Genomic DNA, 25,140 nt, shown 5'->3' on the forward strand with positions numbered 1-25,140 from the left:
AAACTGTTTTTTCGTTTTTCGCTAATAACTCGTAAACTATTAATGCTAGCGAAAAACTTTTAGACAGAAATTGTAGATCTCGTCGTTCTCTACAAGAAAGGTCGTATGCAATTTTCCCGTATCTCCAACGGTTTAGGAGTTATTGAGGAAAAACGAAATTTTTTTCCAAAAGTTCGCCGTTTCGATGCTGGGATGGTCGGATTTTGTCAACATCAATAAAATGTCAATTAATCATAGTTAACTCGTTAAATATCGAAGTTAGATGAAAAAAAACTTTTATTTGAAGTATTTTTCGATATTTTGACAAAAGAAATTTTATACTTTTCCGAGATTTTTCCAAGGGGTACTAGCATTGTTCTTCCGCCGTCTGATTTCTTTTTAATTATAGGGAATGCGTTTTTCTAAGGTACATAATCTTTTGGGATTGACTGTATAGCCAATACATCCTTAAACGATATCGAAAAACCGAATGAATTATAATCTGAAAATTCAGAAGTCTACGTGTCGTGAACGTCTACTTCCGGTTTCGGTATCGATCGGACGTCGGATAAAAATCTGAACGCAAAGTTCGTCCAGCTCGTGCGACACGAGCATTACGCGGCGAAACAATCTCCCCACCTTCGAGTAGGAACAAGCGCGACTTCCAACCCCTTCCTTTGGAAACGGACCGCTCTTAATCCCCCTCCCCCAGGGCGAAAGTTGCTCGCTATAGCGAGCGTAATGCCCTCGAATCCCGATGTCGCCTCTTTTCTAACGAGTCGGCGCGAAACTTCCCTTTCAAGCTCGAAACTTTTCCGTTTCGTGATTTTCGACGAGATTCGCGAGACGATTAGCTCGCCGAGTTCTTTTTACGCGATTTATCGGGGAAAGCGTTAACCTATCTAACACAAGCCCGTACGACCATTCACCCGGACGTGAAATAAAAGTCAGAGTTAAAAGTTTATACTGTTTCCAATGAAAGTCGCGAATAATCGGAGGATATAAATGTGACCCAGCGAAATTCTAACTACTGCAGACACCTTCTAGTGTAATTTATTATGGATGTATATTGTACTTACTGGTCCACTAGAAGGAACTTGTCGCCTTCGTTGTGCAGGCACCTGCCCTTGCTTGACAGCTCGTTTCTGGAGATCACGATCGGCTGTCTGACTCCGCTCTGAAACCAGGTGCCTTCCCATTTCGGTGGAAACGTGCATTCTAAAACAGGCATCCAACGTTCATCATCCACGACTGTTATGATACGAGTTTCGAGATACCGTCGTTCAAATTTATACGACGGTTCTATTTTAAAGAAACTGTCCTCTCGAATGTACATGGTCGCTTCCATCGCGGGACAAGTATTAGATCGCATAATTTCTTTCCATATGTACAATGAGTACTAAAGATTCTGTCTAAATATAAAAGTGTCTAGTAAGTATCAATAACAAAATGTATAAATGATATTTAAAATTATTACTATAGATTTTATCTTTAATATGTTATAATATATGCAACGAAGTTGAACAATAATGATTCGGATCGTGTGTCGATAAATGACAGGACCAGATACTTTCGAGCGGCAGAGTGGGTCCAGCGTATTTTTCCCGTCGCAATCTCGAGGAAGTCGCGTTATGTAGCAAAGGAGGACGGCAACGTATGTAATATCGTCGGCGAAGTAATTCGGAACAAATCGTGGTACGATCGAAGACAAAGGGCAGAAACCGTGCGGAGGGGGGAAGGTAAGGGTTGAACCGGAGGGTGAAGAGCGCGCATAACCATGGCGTCGAGATGGGAATTCCCCGGACGGGATAATCCCGGGGGCGAAGCGAATTTCCGGGAACTACAGCCGTACCACGGAAGGGATACATCCAGCCGAGTTATCGACGATAATCGAAACCCGGCGATGTCCCTTGTGCATCGTTTCCTTTCTCTCGTTGCGCTGCGCATCGCCAAACCACCTGCGAACCCTGCGCGTCCAAAACGAAAGGAATTTCTGGTTTGTCAGATTTTTCATTACAAGAGGAGATACAATTCTTCGGAATTGGGAGCTTGATGCAGAACCGGTTCGCGTGAGAGGCGAGCTTTTAAATAAATCAGTCAACCCTTCCTCGGACCACGGTATACACAATTACCGGGAGGAAAAGAATAAACAGAACAAGAAAAAGGAAGATATTCGTGGCGCGGTCCTTAATGAGGGGTTAATTAGATTTCGTCCCGCGAGGGACGGTGGAGGGAGGGAAAATATTATTCCAACGAGGGATCGGTGGACGTTTTCGAGTCGCGTCTTTAAGTAAAAGCTCTGTAAATAAAAGCTGTTATTGTCGTTCCTGACGGAGGTGTTGATTCACCTAATTGTGGCAATCGTCGTTTCTTCGATCGAGAGACGGACCACTTCGAAGAGAAAATAATCGAGTTGGATATCGTCTTTGACGACATTTTTACCTTTCGTCCCGCGCGACTTCATCGTCGTTTCCTCGGTTTTAATGCGAAATAAAAGAAATTTACTCTGGCTCGAAGGGGTGGAGACACTTCTCGGCCGGAGGGCTAACGGTAGAATAATAAAGCGCGGAGGAAGCGTTTTAAGAGTTCCAGGGAACCGTTACTTATCGCGAGGGGGACGCTGATATTGACGCCTGTCATTTTGAAAAGTTTTTCCAACCGCCGCACAAAGAATCTATACACTCGCAGACCTTCTTTATATACGTACGACTACTGAGTGTCGAATCGTGTTTCCTTTCGCGAAGGGAAAACAATTTCCTCTCGCCCTCGTTCGCATGTGAAAAATTAAATTCGATTCCCATGGCAGGGCTCACTACTTTATTTACTCTATAGTACGTTAACCACTAGTGCTGAACTAACTGCATGCAGATCTGTACTTGTACTATAGATTAAGTGTTTCGAGGGAAAATTGAACAGGGAAAAGGGAAATTAAAGTGCTAGCGTTCCTAGGCCCGTGCCAGTAGTATAACTCAGCCATAATTCTGACACCTTGGTTACGGCCGCTCGCGAATTAAAACCGTTAGAAGTGGAAGAAAGAAACGAGGAGAGTGGTGATGTTCATGCGCGATCCAAAGGGTCTTATCGTTAACAGCATCGGTGAGCGCAAGAGAAACAGGAAAAGAAGAGCGGAGGGTGAGAGGGTAGGGAGAGAAAGCAATCGAGTAGGAGATTCGATTCCGCGACAGGAGGATGAGCGAGTGTGCGGGGGGAGGGGGAGGGGGTAGGATTCGAGGGAGTCACCACGAAACACTCGACCATTTTTTCCTCTCTCGTTCCATTCCGCAGCCCCCTTCTGCCCTCGGGGGTGAGATGGCTGGTGCGAACTGTGATTACGGATTTCGAGTCTCTCTCGCGGATTTTACGAGCCCGCCGTGAATCGCGAGACTCGCCTCACTTCGTCCTCGCCTATCCGCTTCAACCCCCGAAAACCGAGCCGCGGAGGGGGAAACGCGCGGCACACGAACCGCATGGAAATAAATAAATGCCCGCGGGGTGGCCGCTGGCGTCGGTGAGGCGCGGAGGGGGACGGTTCGGCTCCAGGGACCACCCGATATCGATTTCAGTCGCCCTCGAAACTCGCTTCTTTTCCGCCAACTCTTTTTTTATCAACTCCTTTCAAGGATCGTAACGTGAAATGGTAAATACTTGTTAATTTACTTCGTTTCGTATGTTGGACGAACAACGTACGGAGTGTCGATTCGTGAAAATCCCATGGCGTTATTTTTCGTTAACGGAACGAGCACGAGTGGAGGATTTGCCGTGTGGAAAATTACGCGGAGTTTATTCTCACGGACGAGTCATTACTTTCCCGCGACCTCCTTACCGGTGCGCGTATCCGGTTTCCCTCGACCCATTCCCGGGCGCGAGTAACGATCCCCTGGTGGCTGTACGTCTCTCCGGAAAACGGGCCGACCGTTCTCCAATTGGACAATGATAATAAGGGTAATAGCGACAAGAATAATAACGTGGAATGATTAGAAAAATTGCGCGAACGTTTCGCCAGGGACTTAACGTTCCCGGCGATGGTTTGTTGCACCGATTAAAATTAACAACCGGGAGAGTTCGTCGAAACCGTAGACGGCGTTCCTTTCTTGTGAAAATAAACCGGGGCAAATTTGCTCAACGCAACGGCGAAGAGGTTCGCAAAGCGAATGTCAATTTCGTTTAAAGTTTCTCGTAAATCAAACGTCTGTCGGTAGCGCAGCTTCTGAGAGGTACAATTTGTATTTTTCCCTTGAGAGAGATTGTTGTTTCTACCTTTTTTCACAAACTGCTTCATCGACTTCGCATTTATTACAGTATAAATAGAAATAAATTACAGCTTAAACAACCGACTCAGGCTTCCCTCTCGCTGATTCCTAACAATTTATGTACCGAGTATATGAGGAACGGAAACGAATTAACAATAACAGACTTTAATTACACGGTGGCGCTAACGAACGATAAAACATGAAATTTTTCCGTCTATTTTGTTCTTCTGGTTTTTTTTTTTCAGAAACTCGTCGAACAATACACGCGATATAACGGTGGCCGACAATTTTTCATTCTTTATCCCCGGCACAATCCATTTCACCGGTATTCAAGCAGCCGTAACGACTCCTGCGTGGCTGTAATTTACCCCAGAAATGGCCCACGACAAAATACCCACCCTGCTACGCTCTCGTAACGCCGAGGGTCACGTGGCCGAACCCGAAATTTCTTGATTAAGACGACGGCACGCGATCTTCCGTGGCAGGTGCCCGCTCGTTTCTCTTTTCCCGCGTCCCGATCAATCCTTGACCAAACTCCGCACCATTTTCCCCGGCCATGAAAATCGCCCAGCAATCTCGTTTACCGCTCCTCGTATTTATTTTTTTGCTCAAAACGGAATTGATGAACAATGATGATTCCAAGCCTCGGAAATAATTTATTGGTGAATCAAATATTCGTCGCCCGATTATACCGTTGAAGGATAGTGGTCAAGGAACGGTGATTATCGCGGTATCAAACGCGATCGCGATTTTAAGCACGCGCCATTAGTTCGATTCGAATCCGGGGAATCGTCATACTCTTCACGAACAGGACTTCATCCGAGAAATTGTATACTATCTGCCGATTCGATCTGCTCTATTCAGATCGGCGCAGTCGCCTCCCTCTCTTTCAGGTTGAATCAGCCCCACGGGACGCGACGAGCTTCCATTGTGATCTCGAACTTACGGTATTAACAATGTTGCCGCTGATAATTGCTCGAACCATGGAAAGCCTTGATAACACTCGACTCAGTATTGAAAACAATTTATCGCGCTGAAACTACGCAGACGTCATGTTTTTTTCTGAAAAGCTCCGGCCTTTGAATATCGATGCCGATTTTAATTTCAATATTTAATTTCTACAAAATTTTACTCATTAAATATTCAAAGCTTTTAGGAAGCTCGTGATTGTCGTGACGCATCGAGTGGCTTAATTTACAGGGAAATCGGAGAAAGCGGGCAGCTGGAGATTTAAACGCGACCGAATGAAATATTCGCCAATGCGGGGATGAGCTCGGGTGAGATTAAGTAGCCTGGATCGCGTCCCAGCGGGAACTGGCAGCCGTGTGTTGATATGGACCGGCCGAAACTTTGGCTATAAACTGCGCCAGGGCCTAATATATGTCATTTATCTGAAGGAGAAGCGTGAACCGTGGCCCCATGAGACCCATTCGCTACCAACTGGTTCGCGAAAAGAATTTCGTCTTGCGTAAATTTTCACGCGTAAACGTGCCTCCGAGAAAACGTATCGCGTTTTTTGATAAAACTAACTTCTGAATCATAATATTATCAGCGAAGGGACGAAACTGCTTGGAGTGTATTCTTGATGTTTTAAAAGAACATACTTCAACCCGTCTGAGGCTTGAGCGTTCGACGTCACAAGAGGTGCCACGCCGTTTTTCCCGACAAAATGTCGACAAATTTGAAATGAAACTCGAGCGAGACAAAAGGTCTGACACTTTTATCCGGGTTCCTTTTTAAAGCATATGTAGGTCAAATGAAATCAATGTTTCCCCGTGCAAACGAAACAATATCGGATTGACAACTGAATGGAAAACACCCTCCAAACAATTCTTCCGAAAAATGAAACGCGATGTCTCGAACACGGTGAACAAGTATCGTCCCGTCGTGAAAAACTTTGATGGAAAAATAAATTGAATCCATAGAAAAAAGAATGATTCGTTAAACCGAGGACGGATCTATGGAACCATCCGAGTTTGAAGCATACTCGAGAAGCACTACAGTATCGGATGAAACGATTTCTATGCAAAAGATAATGTAATAAGAAACATCTCTCTAATGGTTAAAAATAGAGCGTTAAAAAAATCGAATAGAAGCAGATGGAGAAAACCGAATGACGATTTTGTGTTTTCGCGCGAACGCGAAGCTAATTATTATTGCCCCGGTTATTAAGGGAATATTATTACAGCCACGTAATTATTAATACGGTACGCGCAACGGTGGTCAACCTTTTCCCGGCTAAATTGGACGTTTCGTAATTCTGTTACCGTTATTATTATTGTTATCATTATCATAATTATTGTTACTGTTACTGCGATTATTTCGCGGGGTGGAGAGGCATGTAATAACCGCGGCTGTCTAATTACACGTTCCAAGGTCCGCGACGATTACCTTCGATCGTCGTTTCGATAATTGACATCGCACGTTCTTCGTTCACTTTAAAATATCAATTGTGAAGAACACGAGGGGTGCCGATTTTTATTCCCTTGTTTAATGTCAAGAACGAAGGACTGGTTAGAATTCAAATATTTTTCCTCCTCAATTTTCCGACGAGGCGCGGATTTTGTCTCGGCTAACTCATTTTAAAGGAGCTTGTGACAGCCGGTATGCGCCATTCCCACTTTCTCCAGGCTCGATGGAGATTAAATTCCGTTCCTGGGATACCGATCATCGACCGCTTAATTTCTCTTCGCACAAAGACGGGGGAGGAGGAGGAGTAACGAGATGTCCCAGAGAAATATGAAAGACAACCGGGCCTCAGTGATGCAAATTCGACCGCGTTCGAGTACTCAGCCCGATTGTTCGCGTTTCCATTTCCCTTGCATCCTCGCGATGCCAGGCGGACGTAGCTTAATACGCCGTGCTTTCCATAAATAACAAGGTATTAGAGTAACGGCATATTAGACAATAGATTTCAAGATGAACTGGTCTTATATATTTCATACATGTTCCAATTCGAATATGAATAATCATTATCGGTTATCGAATTGAAATCTAACAGGCGATCGGTGCTAATGGAATGATCGTCTTTGAATATAATTTTTGAAACTGTTCTATTATTTTATTAGATTAAAACAGTGGGCACGGATTTTTGGATCAGATATGAGATTTTTCGACGGCTAGCCTTCGGCGACGTGACAGCGCTTCAATAAATATCGTCGTAAGACCGCGAAGAAGCGGATGTGCAAAGACAGAGAGGATGATAGGAAGAATAGAAATGCACGGCTGCAAAAGGGGGTGGAAGAGGACGCTTCAGAGGATGAGATAAATTGAAAGAGCTCTCGAAGTTGTCAACCTCCACCCGTTGGTCACCCCTCCTCGCCACCTTTCCCCTTTCTCTTTCGCTCCACGATTCTTTCTTACGCTCTGTACAAACACGCGTTCCGCCGTTCATTTCGTCCGATCGAAATGGACTTTCGAGAATGAGTAAAACGAAATATCATTCCTTCTTCGTGAAAATTATAAACGAATCTTTTTTAAACAAGCGACCGATATGATTTGGTTTATCATGAATTGAAAGATACGAATCTCGCGTGTTGGCTTATTCGTTTATTTATTCAATGTGCCTCGAAAGCAGCCACTCCATGAATACAATATTAGCCTCGTGGCTGTGATCTGGATAATGCTGTGGGAAGCATCTTTTCTTTCCCCGTTCGACACTGTGCGTTGCACACCTGTTTGCGTCAGCGAACACAAAACCTTTCCCCTCTACATATATTAGACCTCCAGATGCATGAAGTCAGATAGGTAAAAAATAATTCGAACACGAATTACGCACAGATAGGTATGAAAAAGTGCAAGCGGGACAATAATAAATCGAGAACAATGAAGGTAGAGAACTACAATTTATTCTTTATTCGTATTCTGTATCAATGAATCTCGAAAGACTCAATCCCGCGTTCCGTTCTGACCTTCCGACGCGTGAAACAATTTCTAACAAATTTTACGTCCGAATTTATGAAGGATCACACCCGCGCATCATCGCGGTCGAAGTTGGCCTCTCGAAACGCGTCCTATCTTCGCAGGGAGAAAAGAAACCCAGAGAACGGTGCTTGACTTTTCCCCGACTCCCGTTTTCCGGCCGCGAGGACCCGGAAACGCAATTTTCTCCCTCCGGCCGTTTTCCACGCCGCTTCCGCGTTCTCGTTACGGAACCGCTCTAGAACTCTATGAATTGTGCAGTGTCTTTTCCCTGTGTCGCGAGTTTTATACGCTGATTCCGCGAGTGATTTCGACGAATGAATAACGAATGAACTGCCAGCCGTCCTCGTTGCATTTATTCCCTTTGCGATGATCACGCACCATCGCATACGAAACGATATCTCCAGATTTATTCTTTCTAATAGCAGTTTTATACATTCAAATTCGTAACGTGGAACATTGTCTTGAGACAATACAATTATCTGGGCGCGTTTGGCAGAGTATTCCCAATTCCGGCTACAATGAACGCTCGATGGCAGGGATATTTTGTTAGGGTTCCGGTATTGTCGTGGAACTTGAACGGGAAGGGGAACGCGGTGTTAATTGCATAGATTTAACCGGAACCGTGTAAATATGTTTTGTCAGAGTTGAACGGATTTCTCACGATTGCGTCGCGTCGTCTCGTCTGGCTTAAAATAGTTAAATTTGCAATTTGTTGACATAGGAGAGAGCGCTGCACCGCGCCGGATGGATTCCCCGGTTGATTTTGAGGAATTAATGATGTTGGCTTAGCCCGTACGCGCTTCCAATTGTGTTACACCGATTCTCCGCCCGAAACGCTACTTACGCTTTTTAGCCAGTGAAAGCAGGGAGAGTTCGTGCCGTAGATCAACTTTGAACCGACGAGTTTTCACCGCCTTTACGTTCGTCCGATCAAACTCTCGATGTACTTTCGAGCCCATTCGCACGCCGTCGTCCATTGTCTTACGAAGTTAATTATTCGTCGTGACGATCCTTAGGAAACGTTTGAACCGCGAGAAGCAAATTGCGGATTCCCCGTGACACAAAGGAATAAAATCTGGGACACGGTTAATTAATTTCTTTGGCCAAGTCGCGGTCAGAAGGTTTAGCAACGATTAAACGACGCGGTTAGCCCGTCCCGATAAAAGTTGAACGGGACCAGTGATTGCGATTAACTAGCGGACCGCGACGCGGGGTTGGGGGAGGATTTCGTTGAACTATCCTCGGGGGCAGATGACGCAAGAAGAATTTTCATTATGCCGCACCAAATACAATCGGTGCCGGCAATCAGGCCGCTTCACCCTCGGTTTAAACTCGTTTCGAGGGTCAATAAAGGACCTCGCCCTCCTCCCCGCTCCTCCCTCGCGACCACTTACTCGCACTCCCTGCCCCGTTTGTTCAAGCACGACTCTTCGTCGACCCTTTCGTGCCCTTTGCCCAGAGAGTAAATCGCGAAACTTGTTTCCGTTAATGCCTCGACGGCCACTCGAATTCGCAAATTGAACCGTAGGCTCGCGAGAATCGCCCGTCTGGCCAGGGATTATGCCGAACTTTGCTAACGAGAATTCACGGACCTGTACCTCGCGCGAATCAAGAGGGACAGCTTTGTTTTTCAACAAGTGCTTTACCTCCGTCCTCCTTTCGACCGGTGTACGCAGGCATGTATTTCTCAACGATCATTTTAACGATCGAACGGTATTTCCCATTATTACGAAATATAAACTGACAAAGAATTCGCGAAACCGTGACTCATTCGGCTACAGGAGCTGGGAGGCTTTTACGGGGATAGAGTGGCCACTTCATCGATATTATTTTCCCATTCCGACCGATTTTACTCCCCCGCTAACTCGGCAGAGAACCTGTTCCCCTGAATAACAAATGTTTTCGGGGGTGCCAACACGGTTTCGCTTTCCTTCCCACGGCCACGTTTCAGTGCGGAAAAAAGAGAACGCGAAATAGAGGCAAAGGGAGAGAAACGAATAGCGTGGGGAATGAATAAAATTGGAAACTTGGAATATTTCGCCCTTGGGAGCAGTGGCCATTTTACGCGCCATTTCAATCCGTGACGTCGTCATCGAGAGCGAACGCCCCTGCCAAACGAACGGCTGGGAACGTTTTCGATTTTTTTCCACACCCTAACCCGTCCCTGTCCACCCCCTTCGCTTTTCCAATCTTCGCGAGGAAATCGAATCGTCGATTTTATCGATTCACAGGATGCAGTACAAAGATGCAGACTGTAAATCGAAGACTGGTTTAGGATTCGTGAAAGTGAAATCAAAACTAAACCGGGTCGATGCTGATTCTACGGGGGAAAATTGAAAGTGATATGGAAATCGTCGGGTTCAATTATCGGCCAATAGCAAAAGCGATAACGTTTTCGCTGGTCAGATTCAGCTCATCAATGAAGTTTATTTTTAATTAAATAAAGATCGAGAGAATATATTATATATCAACGAAAACGGGGGATGGAGGGTAAAATAGATTGAGAAAAAGGAAAAGGGCGGACGATTAGAAAATTGGTAAAGTTAGAAACGGGTATTCGAATAAGAAGTGTGGGAACGCGTGCAGAATTAGGGGAGCGTTGAATCGAGGGGAACGAAGCGAGGGTGAACGGGAGAATCTAGAATTCTTTGGAAATTGAAAAAAGACCAGGCAAAAAGCCGCAGAGAGAAATTCGGGATCAAATATGTATGACCGAAAGAGAAACGGAAGACGAAACAATGGGTTAATAAAAGGAATGAGCAGCGCGGAAGAGTTTGCAGAAAAGGAACGAGAAAAAAATCGGCAGGGAAGCGCGTAGGTCCGGGTCCCGGGTCGAACGAATGGGGCAAAGCTGCAAGCGCAGCAATATCAACTTTCGTCCTCTCGTAAAACTTTCCAAGCGCTGACGGCTGACAGCTGTCAATGACGGCCGAGAACGAGGGCGAAGGATAGGAGAGGACGAGGCTCGGTCGCGGTTTTCCGCCCTTCCCTCCACTTATTCCGGCAGCCAACGTATCCTGAGTCCCTACGTCGCCCAACCGACTGTCAAAGTGTCAGGGATCCGAGGCGCTATTCTTCTCCACTGACAATAATTCACTTGGTGGATCGACGTTCCACGCGGCCCCCGCTATCTCTATTTTAAATTTCGAGCTTACATCTTATCAAATTCTTTTCGAGGAAAATAAATGAAAAACGCTAGCTATTACTGGTCCGGTATATCAGAAGTTACGTCCATTCAATCGAACGTATTACTAAACACGCGCGGCTTTATCTCTCGTCCTATCAGAATACATCATTGGAAACGTCTTTCGCGAAATCCTTTCATCCGAAATACCGACAGGACAGTGAAAGCTTCGGATTACCGTTAACGAAACAATACAAGGGTTGCGAGAGGAGAACGGACAGGCCTCCCTTTGTCCGAATCCCAAAAAGCTCGTCCTCCCGCTTGTTTCCGTCGGCCTACGCCCGCGTTTATCCCCGGCATCGACTAGTTTGTAATAAAATACCGGTGCGAGCCCTCCGACGGATTATATTGCCCTTCGGCCGGGCCCCTTCGACCGAAGGATATATCCGAATTCCTCCAAGGACTCGAAGAATGTTCCTCGAGTTCGAGGGCCTTCACGGATTTCTCCAGTTACGAGAACAATTAACTTCGAATTAACTAGTTGGTGGTCATCCTTAATCAATGTCGATCATCGAAAATTCAAGGAATACACAAGTGGCTGTAGGAATTTGTACCTCTGTATAATGTCTAAGAACTTTTCGAAAATCGATTTCAAGATTACAAATTTCATAGTTTACGCAAAATAACTCGGTAAGGACTACATACCTCATTTATTGATTTTATCAAAGCGTGCTGTGTTTAAAATCATCAATGAAATCAATGACTGATGCGATATCGACAACGACAATATTAAATAGTTTCTCTTAATTATTGATTCATCTTGTGTGTACGCTAGGCATTAAACGACGCCCTGTAAACAGTTTAGAAAACGAGAGGGAAGCTTTAAGACGAAACACCAGTCCTCGTTATCTCGGCGCTCGTTTACGAGAAGCTTAAACGTCTCGCGAAATAAAGAATCCTCGTCTGCTTAGTTTTATTCCCGGGCTCGGCCCGTCGCGTCGGATTCGTCGGCTGAAATATCGCCGTAACGTTTATGAGTTACGGTGTCCTTACGTAAGTTTCGCGAGTCGCGCAATTTCGCGGTCCCTTAAATTCTATGAGCAATACCCGCGTAGATTGCGACGTTAGAAAACGCTATCGCTCTACCGACTTTATTTATGGTAAACTCTCGCGATTTCCATCTCCGTTGCGAAAATTATTTTCACGGAACATAGAAACGTTCGAGTACGTACTCTGACTCGCGTAACCGTGAGGATAAAGCTGAGACCTGGCAAAGGTTATTAATAGCGAGACGCAACGAGCAATCCCTGAATACGTCGCGTTACAAAATTAGGGGTGTGCGTCCATCTGCGTTGACCTTTACCCGCGGAAAATCGCACGGGTCGATGGATTTTTGCGAAGGGCGAACGAAATTTCAAGCTTGTGAAATGCACGTAGACGCAACCGTTTGGGAATAATTAAAGACCGTCGATAGGCAATTTTACGGGCTCGTGAAACCGGGCTTAAAGTCTGCCATGGCGACGACCGTCCACGTCGACGAAGGTCAATAACGACCGGAATAGGGGTTTTAGGATGACGCCTGCTTGACAAATTACCGCCCTCGAGGTGCCAACGCTCGTCCGTCTTTAGATTCGAAAAACGCTACTCGCATCTCTGCTATTTTGAAGTAGTAATATTATGTAGATTTATCAATTTATTATTGTATTAACAAATCAGTCGATGGTTCGTATTTTTTGCAAGATGCTTTCATGAAACGATGAGATCTAAAGATTTTCGCATTTAACAAGAAATGAGATGTGTCAAAACGGATATTCGGTAGCGATGGGACCTTATCGATTTCGCAGGAATATTACTCAGAAAGTGGGTTACTCGTCTGAGATTTATCACGCGTCTCGGTACCCGGGGTGTGTAAATTAGACGGAGTCGCGGGCTGATCGTATTAAACGCGCGAGGGAAACGAAGGCGTCGGTTGTTCGACTTCCGGCTTCCGGGCCACGTAACTTTGTTATGGAACAAATTTGTGGCCCGCGCTATGCGGATCGCGTCGAGAAGGAACGAAATGTTGTTCGTCAGAGTTCGCTAAGGGAGAAGTTGGATTTCTGTGTATTAGAAATGCCATTGCAAGTTCGGGCCGCGGGTAAGCTCCGCGAGTTCTACGATTTATAGGGAGAAAAACTGGCGCATCTAGTTGAGAAGGTTTAACGCAATTAATTGCGATTTATTAAAAGTTCTCGAAAGAGTTGCCAAGACGGATCGACTTGTTCCTCGGCGAACGTCGAATTACCCAGGAATCCCCAGCAAGGAAACGTAATTAGACGAGTTAGGACAGCGACATAAACAGTGGGCCAGAGAAGCGAAAGATTGTTGAGGGAACGTCGTCGCTCCTAAATTCTGTAGGAAGGCGTCGCGGAACTGGTTTCAGAAGCGAATCTTTATTTCACCGTGGGCGTCATCCTCGCGTAATTAGTCGCGACGCGCTTTCCAATTACGAGACACGACATCGGCCCTAATGAGGTACTTGCAAGTAAGCCGGCAAGGGCTTTGACTAATTAAGTCCCAACAGGGCTCGCCCATCGGCGACCCTCCTCGGTCCACACGCTCGCATTCCCATCCACTCTTTTTTTCCTCATCCACCGCGTTCTCCACCGTCGGACTACTCGTCGACGAGGGCCCCGGAGCTTCTCCGTTGGCGACGACTTTTGTCCGTCGACGATGTATCGATTACGAGATACGGCGGATGTGAATGATGGCGTGCGCATTGTTTCGCCGGAAATAATGGACCTCGTGGATCGTCGCGGCTAATAAGGTACGACGTCGCTCGGCCAATTTGTATACCGGCGGCTAGTCATCTTGTCGACAAGTGGAGACAGCGACAACAGGTGAATGGACTCTTGTTCTATCCATTGCGATTGTTCGTAACCCTCCTTCGACTCGCCGTTAAGGAGACTGATAGAAACTCGAGTTACTATGATACGTATTATAGAACCATCGATGAAAAACGCTTCATGAACCTACTCTTAACTGAAAGTATATAATTCAGTTTATCTTTGTCAATGAATTTGGATCCTTATACACGACGGTAAACTTTATGAAAACGTTTGAAGATTTCATTACTGAAGGACCAAAGTGAATCGCGCGCTTGTGGTACAGCGTCTTAAGTGAAAAGCGTCGAGGCGAGAGATAATGGAATTCTATGATGATACGTGGCATCAAAGACTCCGTTGATTGCGTTAAAAACCACTCGCGCTCACGGAAAACATCGTGGCGTTGTCGAACGCAAACAAAATCGATTATAATCAAAACGATGCTCCATAATTAACCGTGTAGAGTGTACGAAACGAAGTAAGAACTAAAAATTAAATTAACACTAGATTGCCCAAGGAAGTCATTTTGACTGCTTTTGGACAAATGTACAAATAATAATGCATTAATTATTTTTTTTCCAAAGTGAAGTAAATTTCTTTTTATTGTTAACATTTACTAATAACTTGTTATACGACTGTAAATAATATAAATAATATTAAAAAAATTAATTTTAGACAAATTTCTTTACACATTATTCTTTCACAATGCAGTCATTTTGACTGCTTTTGGGCAATATAGGTATATACTAAGTTTCAGTCTTTCTAGTGTTAAGGACAGAATATGAATAGGAGCGTGCTATGTAAAACGTTGCGTCTATGTGAATTCACAATTATTATATTCTATTTAAATGCATAAGTGGACTGCACGTAGAATCGGGTTTATTGAAAGTCAGAAATGCACAACTTGGCAACGAGATAAAAAACGTGGATTCACGCAAGCGTTTCAAATTCCGTATGGGAAACCGGTGGCGTTTGCTCAGTGATCGAGAGGGTAAAGAACGACGAGGAGAGTTTTTGTCTGGAAAATCCGAAGTCGTACCGGCGAAGCCCGACGGGAACGGGGTCATCTGCATGCGAGACACGGCAAGATATTTACCGAGCAATTTGGTACGGAGATGCACCCTCGATCGAGCGTCGACCTTCCCGGCTCTTGATTAGTTCGCGGAATAAGCGTTCAAGGTAACGAGCGTGGATCGATCCACGGATGGACAGATAGGAGTCCGATGGATTGATATTGAATCTTCGAGGATAGACGCTTAGGAATGGCGCGACGCTCTGATACGCTGCGAAATTGAAATTCGATACGCTCGAGCCTCGACGTACACAAGGTGGAAATTTTCTATCAAATTTTTTTAGTCCCTTTACCAGTTATGTGCCGGCATTTGAAAACTGCTCGTAATATCTGTAAAGCGATTCTCGCGTTCGACAAATGTATCTTTCAAGTGAAAACGAGCATTTTAGAAATATTTCAACGCATATAAAAATCTGTTTGCGCGAGTCGAAAATATTTCACCGCCTCTCGCAATGCGTTTAAGGGTTGAAAAAAACATACGGTAGAGAAATCGCACGCGCGCGGTGGAAAAAATGTTGAACGAACGCGCGTACCATCGTGATCCGCGACACGGTCCATCGCTGGAAGCTGTAGAAACAACGAGGTCGTGCTCATTTCGTGGACGGGCCTGGCCCGCGTTATTGTTCTCGCAATTACGCTTCGAAAATCCACCTTCTGTCGGCTCTAACGAACTTTCGGCAAACGCGATTCACCGGGGTTCCGCAAATATTTGCACGACTCCGCGGCCCGTTATCCCGACGCGGCGTCGCGACGCTACCCATCCCACCCGCGCTCCTCGACCCATCGTCCCATCCTAAGTCTGCAACCGCAAAAAATTTCCAGCGATTATGATTTTTTGTAAAACTCGCTCTTTCTATTTGTCCTGGAACACGGCTTTCTTTTAAAAGGTGCGATTGTTGCTCCAAAAAGCGATTGAAAAATCATTAGGCTTTATTTGCAAGACATAATAATTGGACATTTCGTTTACAAAAAAAGGAGAGAAATGTTTTTCCGGAAACATTTTCCTTCTACGTAATCCACGTACTATGGCGTATAACCACACGTACATGCACTCAGCTTCTAAAATTTTTGGTCGCGCCCGAATACCTCCTATTCATTTCTCGACCCTTCGCCACCGAAGTCGCGGTCTCCTTTTTGTGCAGCTCTATCTCTCATCTCGCTTTATCCCGTCCCGACAGTTTCAACTCGGAGAACTCGTGAAATAGTTCCATTTAGAAAATGAGGTTCCCTGGTTTTCGACGCGAACTACGAAACGGCCCGCCGCGGATGTTAATTGACGCGCGGAAATCGCGTTCACCGCGTGATCGATGGGCAAATATTTGCAAAATCACGCGAAACGATAACCCGTTTATTGAGGTCATTTGAGCCGACGCGGCGCGGCGCGGCGCGTCGCGACGCCGGCGTGACCAAATTCATTTTTACCGGCTACCCGTTCGACTCTCGATATTTTCGACTACGCAACAAAATCTAAACGTTTTAAATATCCTGCAACCACTTTAACATCGATTCTTGTACGGATGTCTCATATTAAATATTGGATAAGAACGTTTGAAAATAAATACGCGGGTATAATTTGTTCTTTCATATATCTTAGTACAGTAGCGTTTTGGACATTGAACCTTTGCACGCTTCGTATATTTATTACCGTGTATTATATTTGACTAAGAACCGTGTGTAGTACAGCAATTGTGGTTTGAAGGGAAATGAAAATGTGAGTGGGTTAAATGTCGCACTCGAAGGCTACTTCGCCTTCTACTTTTTTGTAAAGACCTCGCTCGAAGTATACAGCGAGACGGAAGAAGGTGCTCGAACCGGCATGCTTCTCGTCGAGGGGGCACATTGAAAACGGCGCGAAAAGCGCGTCCAAATGGCATTTAAATTCGGTAGGAGACCCGAAGCATCCACTCAAACGGCGCGCCATCGGGGCCAAGCCGGCTCGAAAGGGTAATTAATAGCATTGGGCGAGCATTTAGGCGAGAGTTCGTAATACTTGTCTCTCCCCCCTTTGAATGCATAAAAGAGCAGCGACGACTCGTGCTTAAAAAAGAGTAGAGACGCGAACGAAAAAGAAACTGAAAGAGAAACGCGGCTAGAACGACTCGAGTCGAGAAGGCTGCTTCGCGATACGAGGGGTCGTGAGAACAGGTGTCACCGTTCAATTCGGTTGAACAGCGCTGTTGACTCGATAAAGGTGAAACAGGAGCCTGTTGTAAGATCTGTTACTTCGATAGAAAGAGTAATTCATGCCTGGCTGGTTGAGAAATCGATGGACAGAACTTTTCAGCGTTTTCAAGTGATACGAGTGAACGACTGCGAGCAGCACAGTTTCTGATGTATCGCGGCCCGACATTGACCCGTGGCTCGTTCACTTTCCACCCTCGGAAATCTCTCGTTGAAACTTCGTAAACTAGGCTCATAAATAATGAACAAGTCTTTACGGTAGAGCTCTCGCATTATACGGCATCGAGCATTTCGTTTATCCGACGAGCAGGGGAGAAAGTTATAGCAGTAACAACGGGAAAAAAAGTAGAATATATTCTGTAACGCGTGCGTCTGTCCTTCAATTTCTGCCTCGTTAATCGACCTTTTCCCGATGTTCGCATTCCGTTGTTTCACGTTCAACCCTTTTCCTCGCTCGTCCCTTTGGGAGGAGAAACTCGTAAACTACTGGAACTGATCTCTGACCAGAGGCAGGGAGGGAGAACGGTACTCTGACCCCCGACTCTCGCACCCTTTGGGATCGGTGCGGGATGGTTGTTCGAAATTGCAGCCACTTTCGGTACTGTACGTACGCGCCCGAGGCGAGTTTCGCGTTTTGTTCTCGCGATCGTGTGTCGGAAGAATGGTAGACGGCTTCATTTTCAAAATACGAGCGAATATGCAGCTAGTATTGTTCATAAATATTGCGGCTACCCAGCGTTCCGGCTCGAACATTTGCACCGCTTTAATCATCGGATGCCGATCGAAAATTGCGTCGCCAAGCACAATTTTATGGCTTAGAAGGTGACAAGAATGAATTCATGGAACAGGAATAAATCCATTATTTTGCAACAGGTATCGATTACTCGCGATTGCCAGCTGGCAGGCCGCGTTGCGAGTGTTTTCTTAAGGCTCAGCCAAAATTGGTGTGTCGACGGATGAAAACTGATACGACTTCATACCATAAAATACACTGTCGCCTTCTATAACTTTCCTATAAAAAGATAAACTTCACGCTTTTCTAACTCGTACCCCATTGTTAGGAGAAACAAATGCCAATGACTGTACACGAGGCAGACAGTTCTGTTTGATCAAGCAAGTTAAACTGCGTTTGGTGCTTAGACGGGCAACTATCCGCCCAGAGCGATGCTGGTATTGGCGCTTCAAAGTCTACCGAAGCCTTTGAGTGGCCAGATAAATATCCACGCTATCCGATGGTGGTACGAAAAACGCGCATCTGAGAATGGCCTGTTGCGTAACCACAAATTACTGCGGTTTAACATTACGATCTTAATCGTTGTTCCAGTAGTTTCATAAATGCATATTTAGTTCTTCCTGTTTCAATAAACAGATGAAATAACATCACATTTCCGAGAGCGATCCTTAGCAAAGCCAGAACAAGGAAATTGTCCTCTTTGCTATTCGAATTCGGATAGGATCTAGTCTCCTTCCGGTATTAATCCCCGCAGCCGGGAAACCGCACTCACTTTCCCGGTTATTCGTGCGCTCCAAGAGCGAATTCGTGTTTCGTCATTTCTGTGGTCGGGGCGCGCACAAGCGCGTGCATGCGTGTGTGTGCGCGCGCCCCGGTCTGAAAATGGACCGGTTCGTTTTCGAAACGCGACCCCGTGTCTCGTCGCCCAAATGGATATGAATCACTGTACGCCGACCGCCACGCATCCGTCGCGAATAAACTTTGTCATTTATGCGAACACGCGGATGCATTCGACTCCTTTAGGCTCACTGCCGCCGCGGTGATCGCTCTGTGGCTGCAATTTTCAACCTGTTCACGTTGCCCTTACCAAAAAGATACCCATTCAAAATTCTTTTTGCGATTCGCTTTAATTAAAAGGCTCTTGAAACTCTTAACATTTCCGCAAATGCATTTTCTATTCTATCTGGATTACGGGCAGGCGAATGGAGAGCTCGCAAAGGGCGGGCTGAAAAATTGAACACGAAGTTCCCTGGCAACTGTCAAGCGAACAGGCAGACAGGGCGACAAGCTTGATCGGTTCAAAATTCAGTACTCGTTGCAGAGTCCTGCGGCGCGTTCGACCAGCGCCGAAGTTTGTTTCGAAACAGGTGGATCACGTCTTCGGTATCGAAATTGGCGAACGCTTCGTGAGGAAAATTTATTCGTGCGTTATTAATAAAGGCGCCGTTCCGGGAAACTCTGAGGAAACGGTCATACTGTGACTCATTTGCATAGACACTTTCCTCTGGAGATTAACCGAAAGCTTCATTTACCGATTCGGACGCCTCGAATAATTCTCAAAGTTGACTGTTTCGATGGAAACCGGATGATCTCACAAAATTTTAAACATTCAGGACATTGTACCCAAAAAACGAATGGTCGTCACGTAATTATTAAAGCGCGGTCAAACACATTTTTGGAAATGAATTCCTTTGGAAATTACTCTCGACTGGTCAGAGTTTTTCTTTAGAGGGAAGAGTCGAGTCTAATCCGCGTCGATTAATATTCTCGTCTCATTTAATGCGTCTCTGCTCGCTGATAATAGCCGACCGCGTATCGGTAATTGCGCTACTTTTTCACATTTCTCCGTTTCCCGCGGCAGCGGCAAAACACCCATAACACCCGAGCGACGCATGAATAATGCGTCGCGATTAATTGCGAAGTCGCCCACGGCGTTCGCACGGTCGACGCTCCTCGTTTCCGGATATTCCACACGGGAAAATGCCGACTCTTCCGCTAACGACTCTGCAACCGTTCCGTATGATGTTCACAACTTTTCTTAGATATCCATCGATATCTAAAGAAAATATTTTCTAATTTGCTAGATTATCGTCGTGTATAGACGCGAGCAGGGTTTCCTGAAGACAGAACGCGAAAAGGGGGGAAAGGTTAACGTGGAATCAATAACGAGTTGATTCTCGGCGTTAATTGCTGCGTCGATGTAGAGAGTAATGGGGGTGGAAAATTATTAAAATGCGTAGGAATTAATCACGATCGTGATTGGTGGTAATTGCACTCGACGTAACACGCGTTTCGCAAAAGCAATCTTTCGATGTGAAATGATAATTAAATTATAGCCGCCGCTGGCAATCGAGGATTATTCTTTGGCGATGCCCTGACCAAAGAGAATATTAACTTCTTCCTCGTTCGACTTCGCAAAGACGAACATTCTGGTAATTGGCCAGCTTCCCTCCTCGCCGGAGATCCGGACCGGAGCTTATTAATTTAAGTGGTTCATTCAATTTGGGAACCGTGGCCAAAACGTCGACGCGATTTTTCGCTTCCTCGTTCGAACTCCCGAATCTGTCTGTCCCGTTCGGCTGCCAAATAAATTCTCAGGGAAATTAAATGCCGGAACCACTCGTTAAACCGTGAAGAAAAATTCGCTGCTATTTACGAACGACCATTCAAAACATTCTTGAGAGGACTTAGAGCGAAACTCTCTGTTGTTCGTAAATATAGGAATCTTGTTGAAACTTTCCTAAAGCAACATGCTATCCGACCCGAACTATCGCGAACACTTCACACAAAATAAGATCCGACAGAATCTCATCGCCAGACACTTCGAAAATAATACTGGCCGCACGAATTCTTCTGATTATTTCGAATTCAGGGAACATAATGTTCTTTGTGCTACCGACTCATTCACATGTCTAAATACAAAAGCGGAGCTATTCCCGAGGGTGGGTGGCCGTGTACAGAATATTTCACGAGACGTGTCCGACCTTTTCGCAACTCGACCGATTGAAACGTGACGTTACACGCGATATCGATCATCGTCGAGGCTGACCGTCGGTAGGCACAAAGCGGATAGCAAAAAGCGAAGCCGAATCCGCGACGGAATGATGGTTGACTCGTTCCCCTGGGAACCAACCGTCTTTTCGTTTCCCTCCGTCTAGCTTTTTTACCAACCGGCCGCGCTGCTTTAGAAAGATAAAAACCAATTCGAACTGCCTTTCACCTTTTCCGCGCCGCTTTTTCTCTTCTCGCTTTTCACGCTCGCATTGATTCCTCCACCGTATACTTTGAATATTAAACATCGGAGAAGTAGAGGTGATAAAATGTCACCAGAAAAATGTATGAGTACGACGTCGTTATTAGAGTTTATGCTGTCCTTTTAAGATGATCAGAGTAATTGTCGTTTCATGATTCGACGTACATCATCCTGATAGACTGTGAAAAATACGAAGTAAACTTTGATGCATGAACTATGTATCATCGATGGCGGGTTCCTTGGACATTAATTTCTCAGCGCGCGTGAAACATTTTTCTTGAATAGACGACCGTAATGGGTGGTAGACGGTCGGTTAACACGGTTCACGCACGTCGGCTCGCGTGTCCGCCGCACTCGTCCGTGAATTTACTGCGATGGTTTATATTCCCGTGACACGGGACCGGAGAAAAGTGGATACAGTGTGCAAAATGTGTAAATTCGTGTCACGAGGAATGCACGGCAGAGAATAATGACCGCGTGGGCCCACTTGCCGCGTTTCTACGCGCGCCGCGCCGCGGCCTACGCGCGTTTATTATTTATTATTCGATTTAAAGCGCGCGAAGGAGCGCGATATTTCACCGCTAGAAATTCCGCCCAGCCGTTTCACCCTCCGTCCTTAAATTCTCAGGCACACGTTCCGCGTTCGGCCCAGCTGGTCCAAACTATTATATTTATAAATCGAGCAACCAAATCTAGATTGATCTTCTCGATCTCTGAACATCGAGATGGAATGATTCGGCTCCTCTTAACAGCGATAAATCTGCGGCGAGTCTAATCTTGAATTATAAGATAGTTTGAAACGGTATTTCAGAGTTTCGGAACCACTTGTCAATAAAATTTACGGTACGAGTACGGAACACGTTGCTTGTTTACTTATCCCGTAATGAAATGTTTTTCACTACAATTTATGGTCCTCCATTACTCTTTCTCAAGACTACAATACTGCCTGAACAACAATAGCTCAAAGGATCGCACATATTTATTTTTGTAACATTATTTTACGAACGTAACGTTGAGTACGGTGGACATTTTTTTATATAAAATATCAGTGAATAATTTGCAGGCGTGGATACGAGTTGAAAACTGAGATCGATTTTGCTTCCCGGAGAGGAAATTTGCGGGGTCGTTCCGCTTTAAACCGCTTTCGATTCCGATGTGTACTTAAGCACTCGCGAATCTCGAAAGACCGGGAGCAACATTCGTGAGATCGAATATTGCCGGATCGATCGGCACTTACTCGTATAATTAATTGCGGGGCATCGGTCTCCGTCCTGAGTTTCGAGTACTATCGAGCAGACCCAAAAATAGCCGACCGAATTTCCGCCGATCTATCGCGTCAGATGGAAGGCGAGAAGATTTGTAGCAATTTCGAGGAACGTTAGACTCGAGTAAAATTAAGGCGAGGGCAACGCAGGCGCAAGATTTTAGCCTTGCAATTAGCGAGAAGAAGCCGTGACGAGTGTTTGTACTGAAGAACGTTCCCCGCTTGAGTTGGTTTCCTTCGCTGCTTCCTCGGGTTTACGTATGCAAGCGCCGAGTACGTTCCGGCTTGTCCCAGTTTTCAAAGAGGTACGTGTAATTAATGCGATAAGAACATTTTTCTAAAGAGAAACAAGAATTTCATTGACCTCGGAACGGGAAAATAAAAACTGTCGACTCCGGCGGCATGTCCTCGGAAAATTTGCACGTTCGTCGCGCCGCCGTCGCCGCCGCCGCGAAATCGCCGGGCAAATTAAAAAGCAAATATTTGCGCGGCACTCTTCGGATCTCTATTCGATTAATCTCCGTTTTCCGAGCCGGGAAAACTCGCGGAACAAAACGCGACAGGCCGGCTCGTAATTAATTGTGGAACGTCGCGCCAATGAAGCTCGATGTCGCGAATATTGCGCGGAAATCGCGAATATTGCCGAGCAGAAGAGGACGTGTACTCAGGGAAAAAGGAAAGAGAGAAAGAGAGAGAGAGGGGGGGGAGTGGCTGAGCAAAAAACGGGATTGCAATTATTGGCCATTCCGAGGTTCAGCCTGAAAATCCCGTCGCAAGTTCTCAGAAAAACGTTATTGCCTCGCGTAATCGCGAATCAGCCGCCGCGAATTATCGTCCCCCTTCACTCAGCAGCGCGGGTCCTTTTCCCGGTCTGGTTAATCTCGCTACGTTCTCACTGCCTCGAAATTGGCTACAACGTTTCGGTTTTCATCGTCTCCCTTGAAAATATTTTTTCCGGACCGGAACTTGCAAATGAATTTCGCTGCAACGTCATTAACGTCGCGGATACATAATTAATTAGAACCCGAGTATTCTCGCTTTTTATTCAGAACGATGTAAAAAATGTCGTGATAGGTCGCTCTGCTTATTCAAATTTAATAAGGTCATGATAAAACCAGTTTGAAATTGTCGCGTCTGGGTTAGAGGTTGAAAATTCGTTATTCGCCTTCTATGCTTAATTGTAACTTCCATGCCTAAACGATTAATGTATAATAAAGTAATTGTGGCACGGTGTGTTTCGAGTTTAAGATAGAGAAACGGATCGGTTTCAGCGGGCACGAAATATTGCGTAAACGGAGCCGACGGGAATTAGGGGGTAGCAATTTTCTTAAAGAACGCAGCAGCGCGATGTAAATTCGCGTTACAGTTTCTCGCCTCTCGCTTCTCCTCTGGGCGTCCATTAATCTTGCCTCTTTCGAGGAGCCAGAGAGAAACGGCTAAATACGCGGCGATTAAATCTCTCGATGTGGCGTCTTAGCGGTTGCCCTTCTTCCATCCATCCCCCTTTTCCGCAGCCTCTGATAAAGTCATTAACAACCGTATTTTTGTACCCTTAATGAGCTCAAACGTTATCGCGATGAGAGACCAGGCGTTTTATCAATTTTTAGCTGCACGTTATCCGTGTTATCATTTCTTCTCCCTCTTAAATACGTTGCACCGTTTCCACAAAATTGTATTCTTTAGAAATCCGGCACAAAAATGTTTCAGTAAATAAAACTTAACTGATATTAAATTTCGTTGATTAAAAATATTGTTCGAATAGATTTCTAATTTGGCACTGATAATATGATTTACTTGATTTAGCTAAAGGGACCACTATCAGGAAAATAGCGTTAAAACGAAGCAAACGTTGATTGTGCTTATGGACATCATAATCGCTGTAATCGTTTGTAGCCATAAGGTCTTGAAATTGAATGAGAAAACGATTGCCCGAATCGAACATCTCTGGGGAATCCTAATTGTGCCTTCCGCCGCGTCGAATTAACTGTTATACTACTGGATTCAGAGTTCTACGTTGAGAACATGCATCCATGCTGAATATGAATGTAAACTAGAGATTTTTAGCGGCTATTTCATATCCTTTCTGCTTTTGTTCCATAAATAAAAATACTTGACATGTATTTCGAACCGTTTCCGTGGACGTTCAATAGTTTACGAGGCAACTCGACGATAAGAATCGAGTTTCGTGCGCGAAATGGTTTCAGGCTTATTGTCTTCCCGGCAAAAGGTTTAATAATATCTTTGAAAGTAGAACCGAACCACGAGAAGCTTTAATTTTAACGCGGCTTCAAATATGCACCTAAATTGACAAAATGAGCTCGCTGTATCCTAACTGTGTTAATGCAGTTTTGAAGAATGGTTGAAAAGTGACACTATTTATTGAAAATTGATGATTTTATTATGTCATTAATTAAAAAGCTGCGTGGCAAACTTCTCGTTTAAGGATGTATAGGCTATACATATACTTAAACAATGCTAGCATGTTGAATTTTGTTA

The 25,140-nt window shown here is 45.2% G+C and overlaps 1 protein-coding gene and 1 long non-coding RNA gene across 3 annotated transcripts in view; one reads left to right on the top strand and one right to left on the bottom strand.

Annotated features, from left to right (window-relative positions):
* LOC113464614 (uncharacterized) overlaps positions 1-25,140 on the top strand; it is a 104,247-nt gene that overhangs the window by 56,867 nt on the left and 22,240 nt on the right. The gene's annotated exons all lie outside the window — the stretch shown is intronic.
* The window catches only part of LOC108627136 (uncharacterized), a 192,452-nt gene that overhangs the window by 49,812 nt on the left and 117,500 nt on the right, over positions 1-25,140 (bottom strand). For both annotated transcript variants that reach the window (XM_018028217.2, XM_026815359.1), the window contains exon 4: positions 1,059-1,197. In XM_018028217.2, the coding sequence (XP_017883706.1) occupies positions 1,059-1,197 (139 nt within the window). The remainder of the gene's footprint in view (positions 1-1,058; positions 1,198-25,140) is intronic.

The sequence above is a fragment of the Ceratina calcarata genome, unplaced genomic scaffold (genome assembly GCF_001652005.2).
Source record: "Ceratina calcarata isolate Rehan_Ccalc_2016 unplaced genomic scaffold, ASM165200v1 scaffold44, whole genome shotgun sequence".
NCBI classification, from domain to species: Eukaryota; Metazoa; Arthropoda; class Insecta; order Hymenoptera; family Apidae; genus Ceratina; species Ceratina calcarata.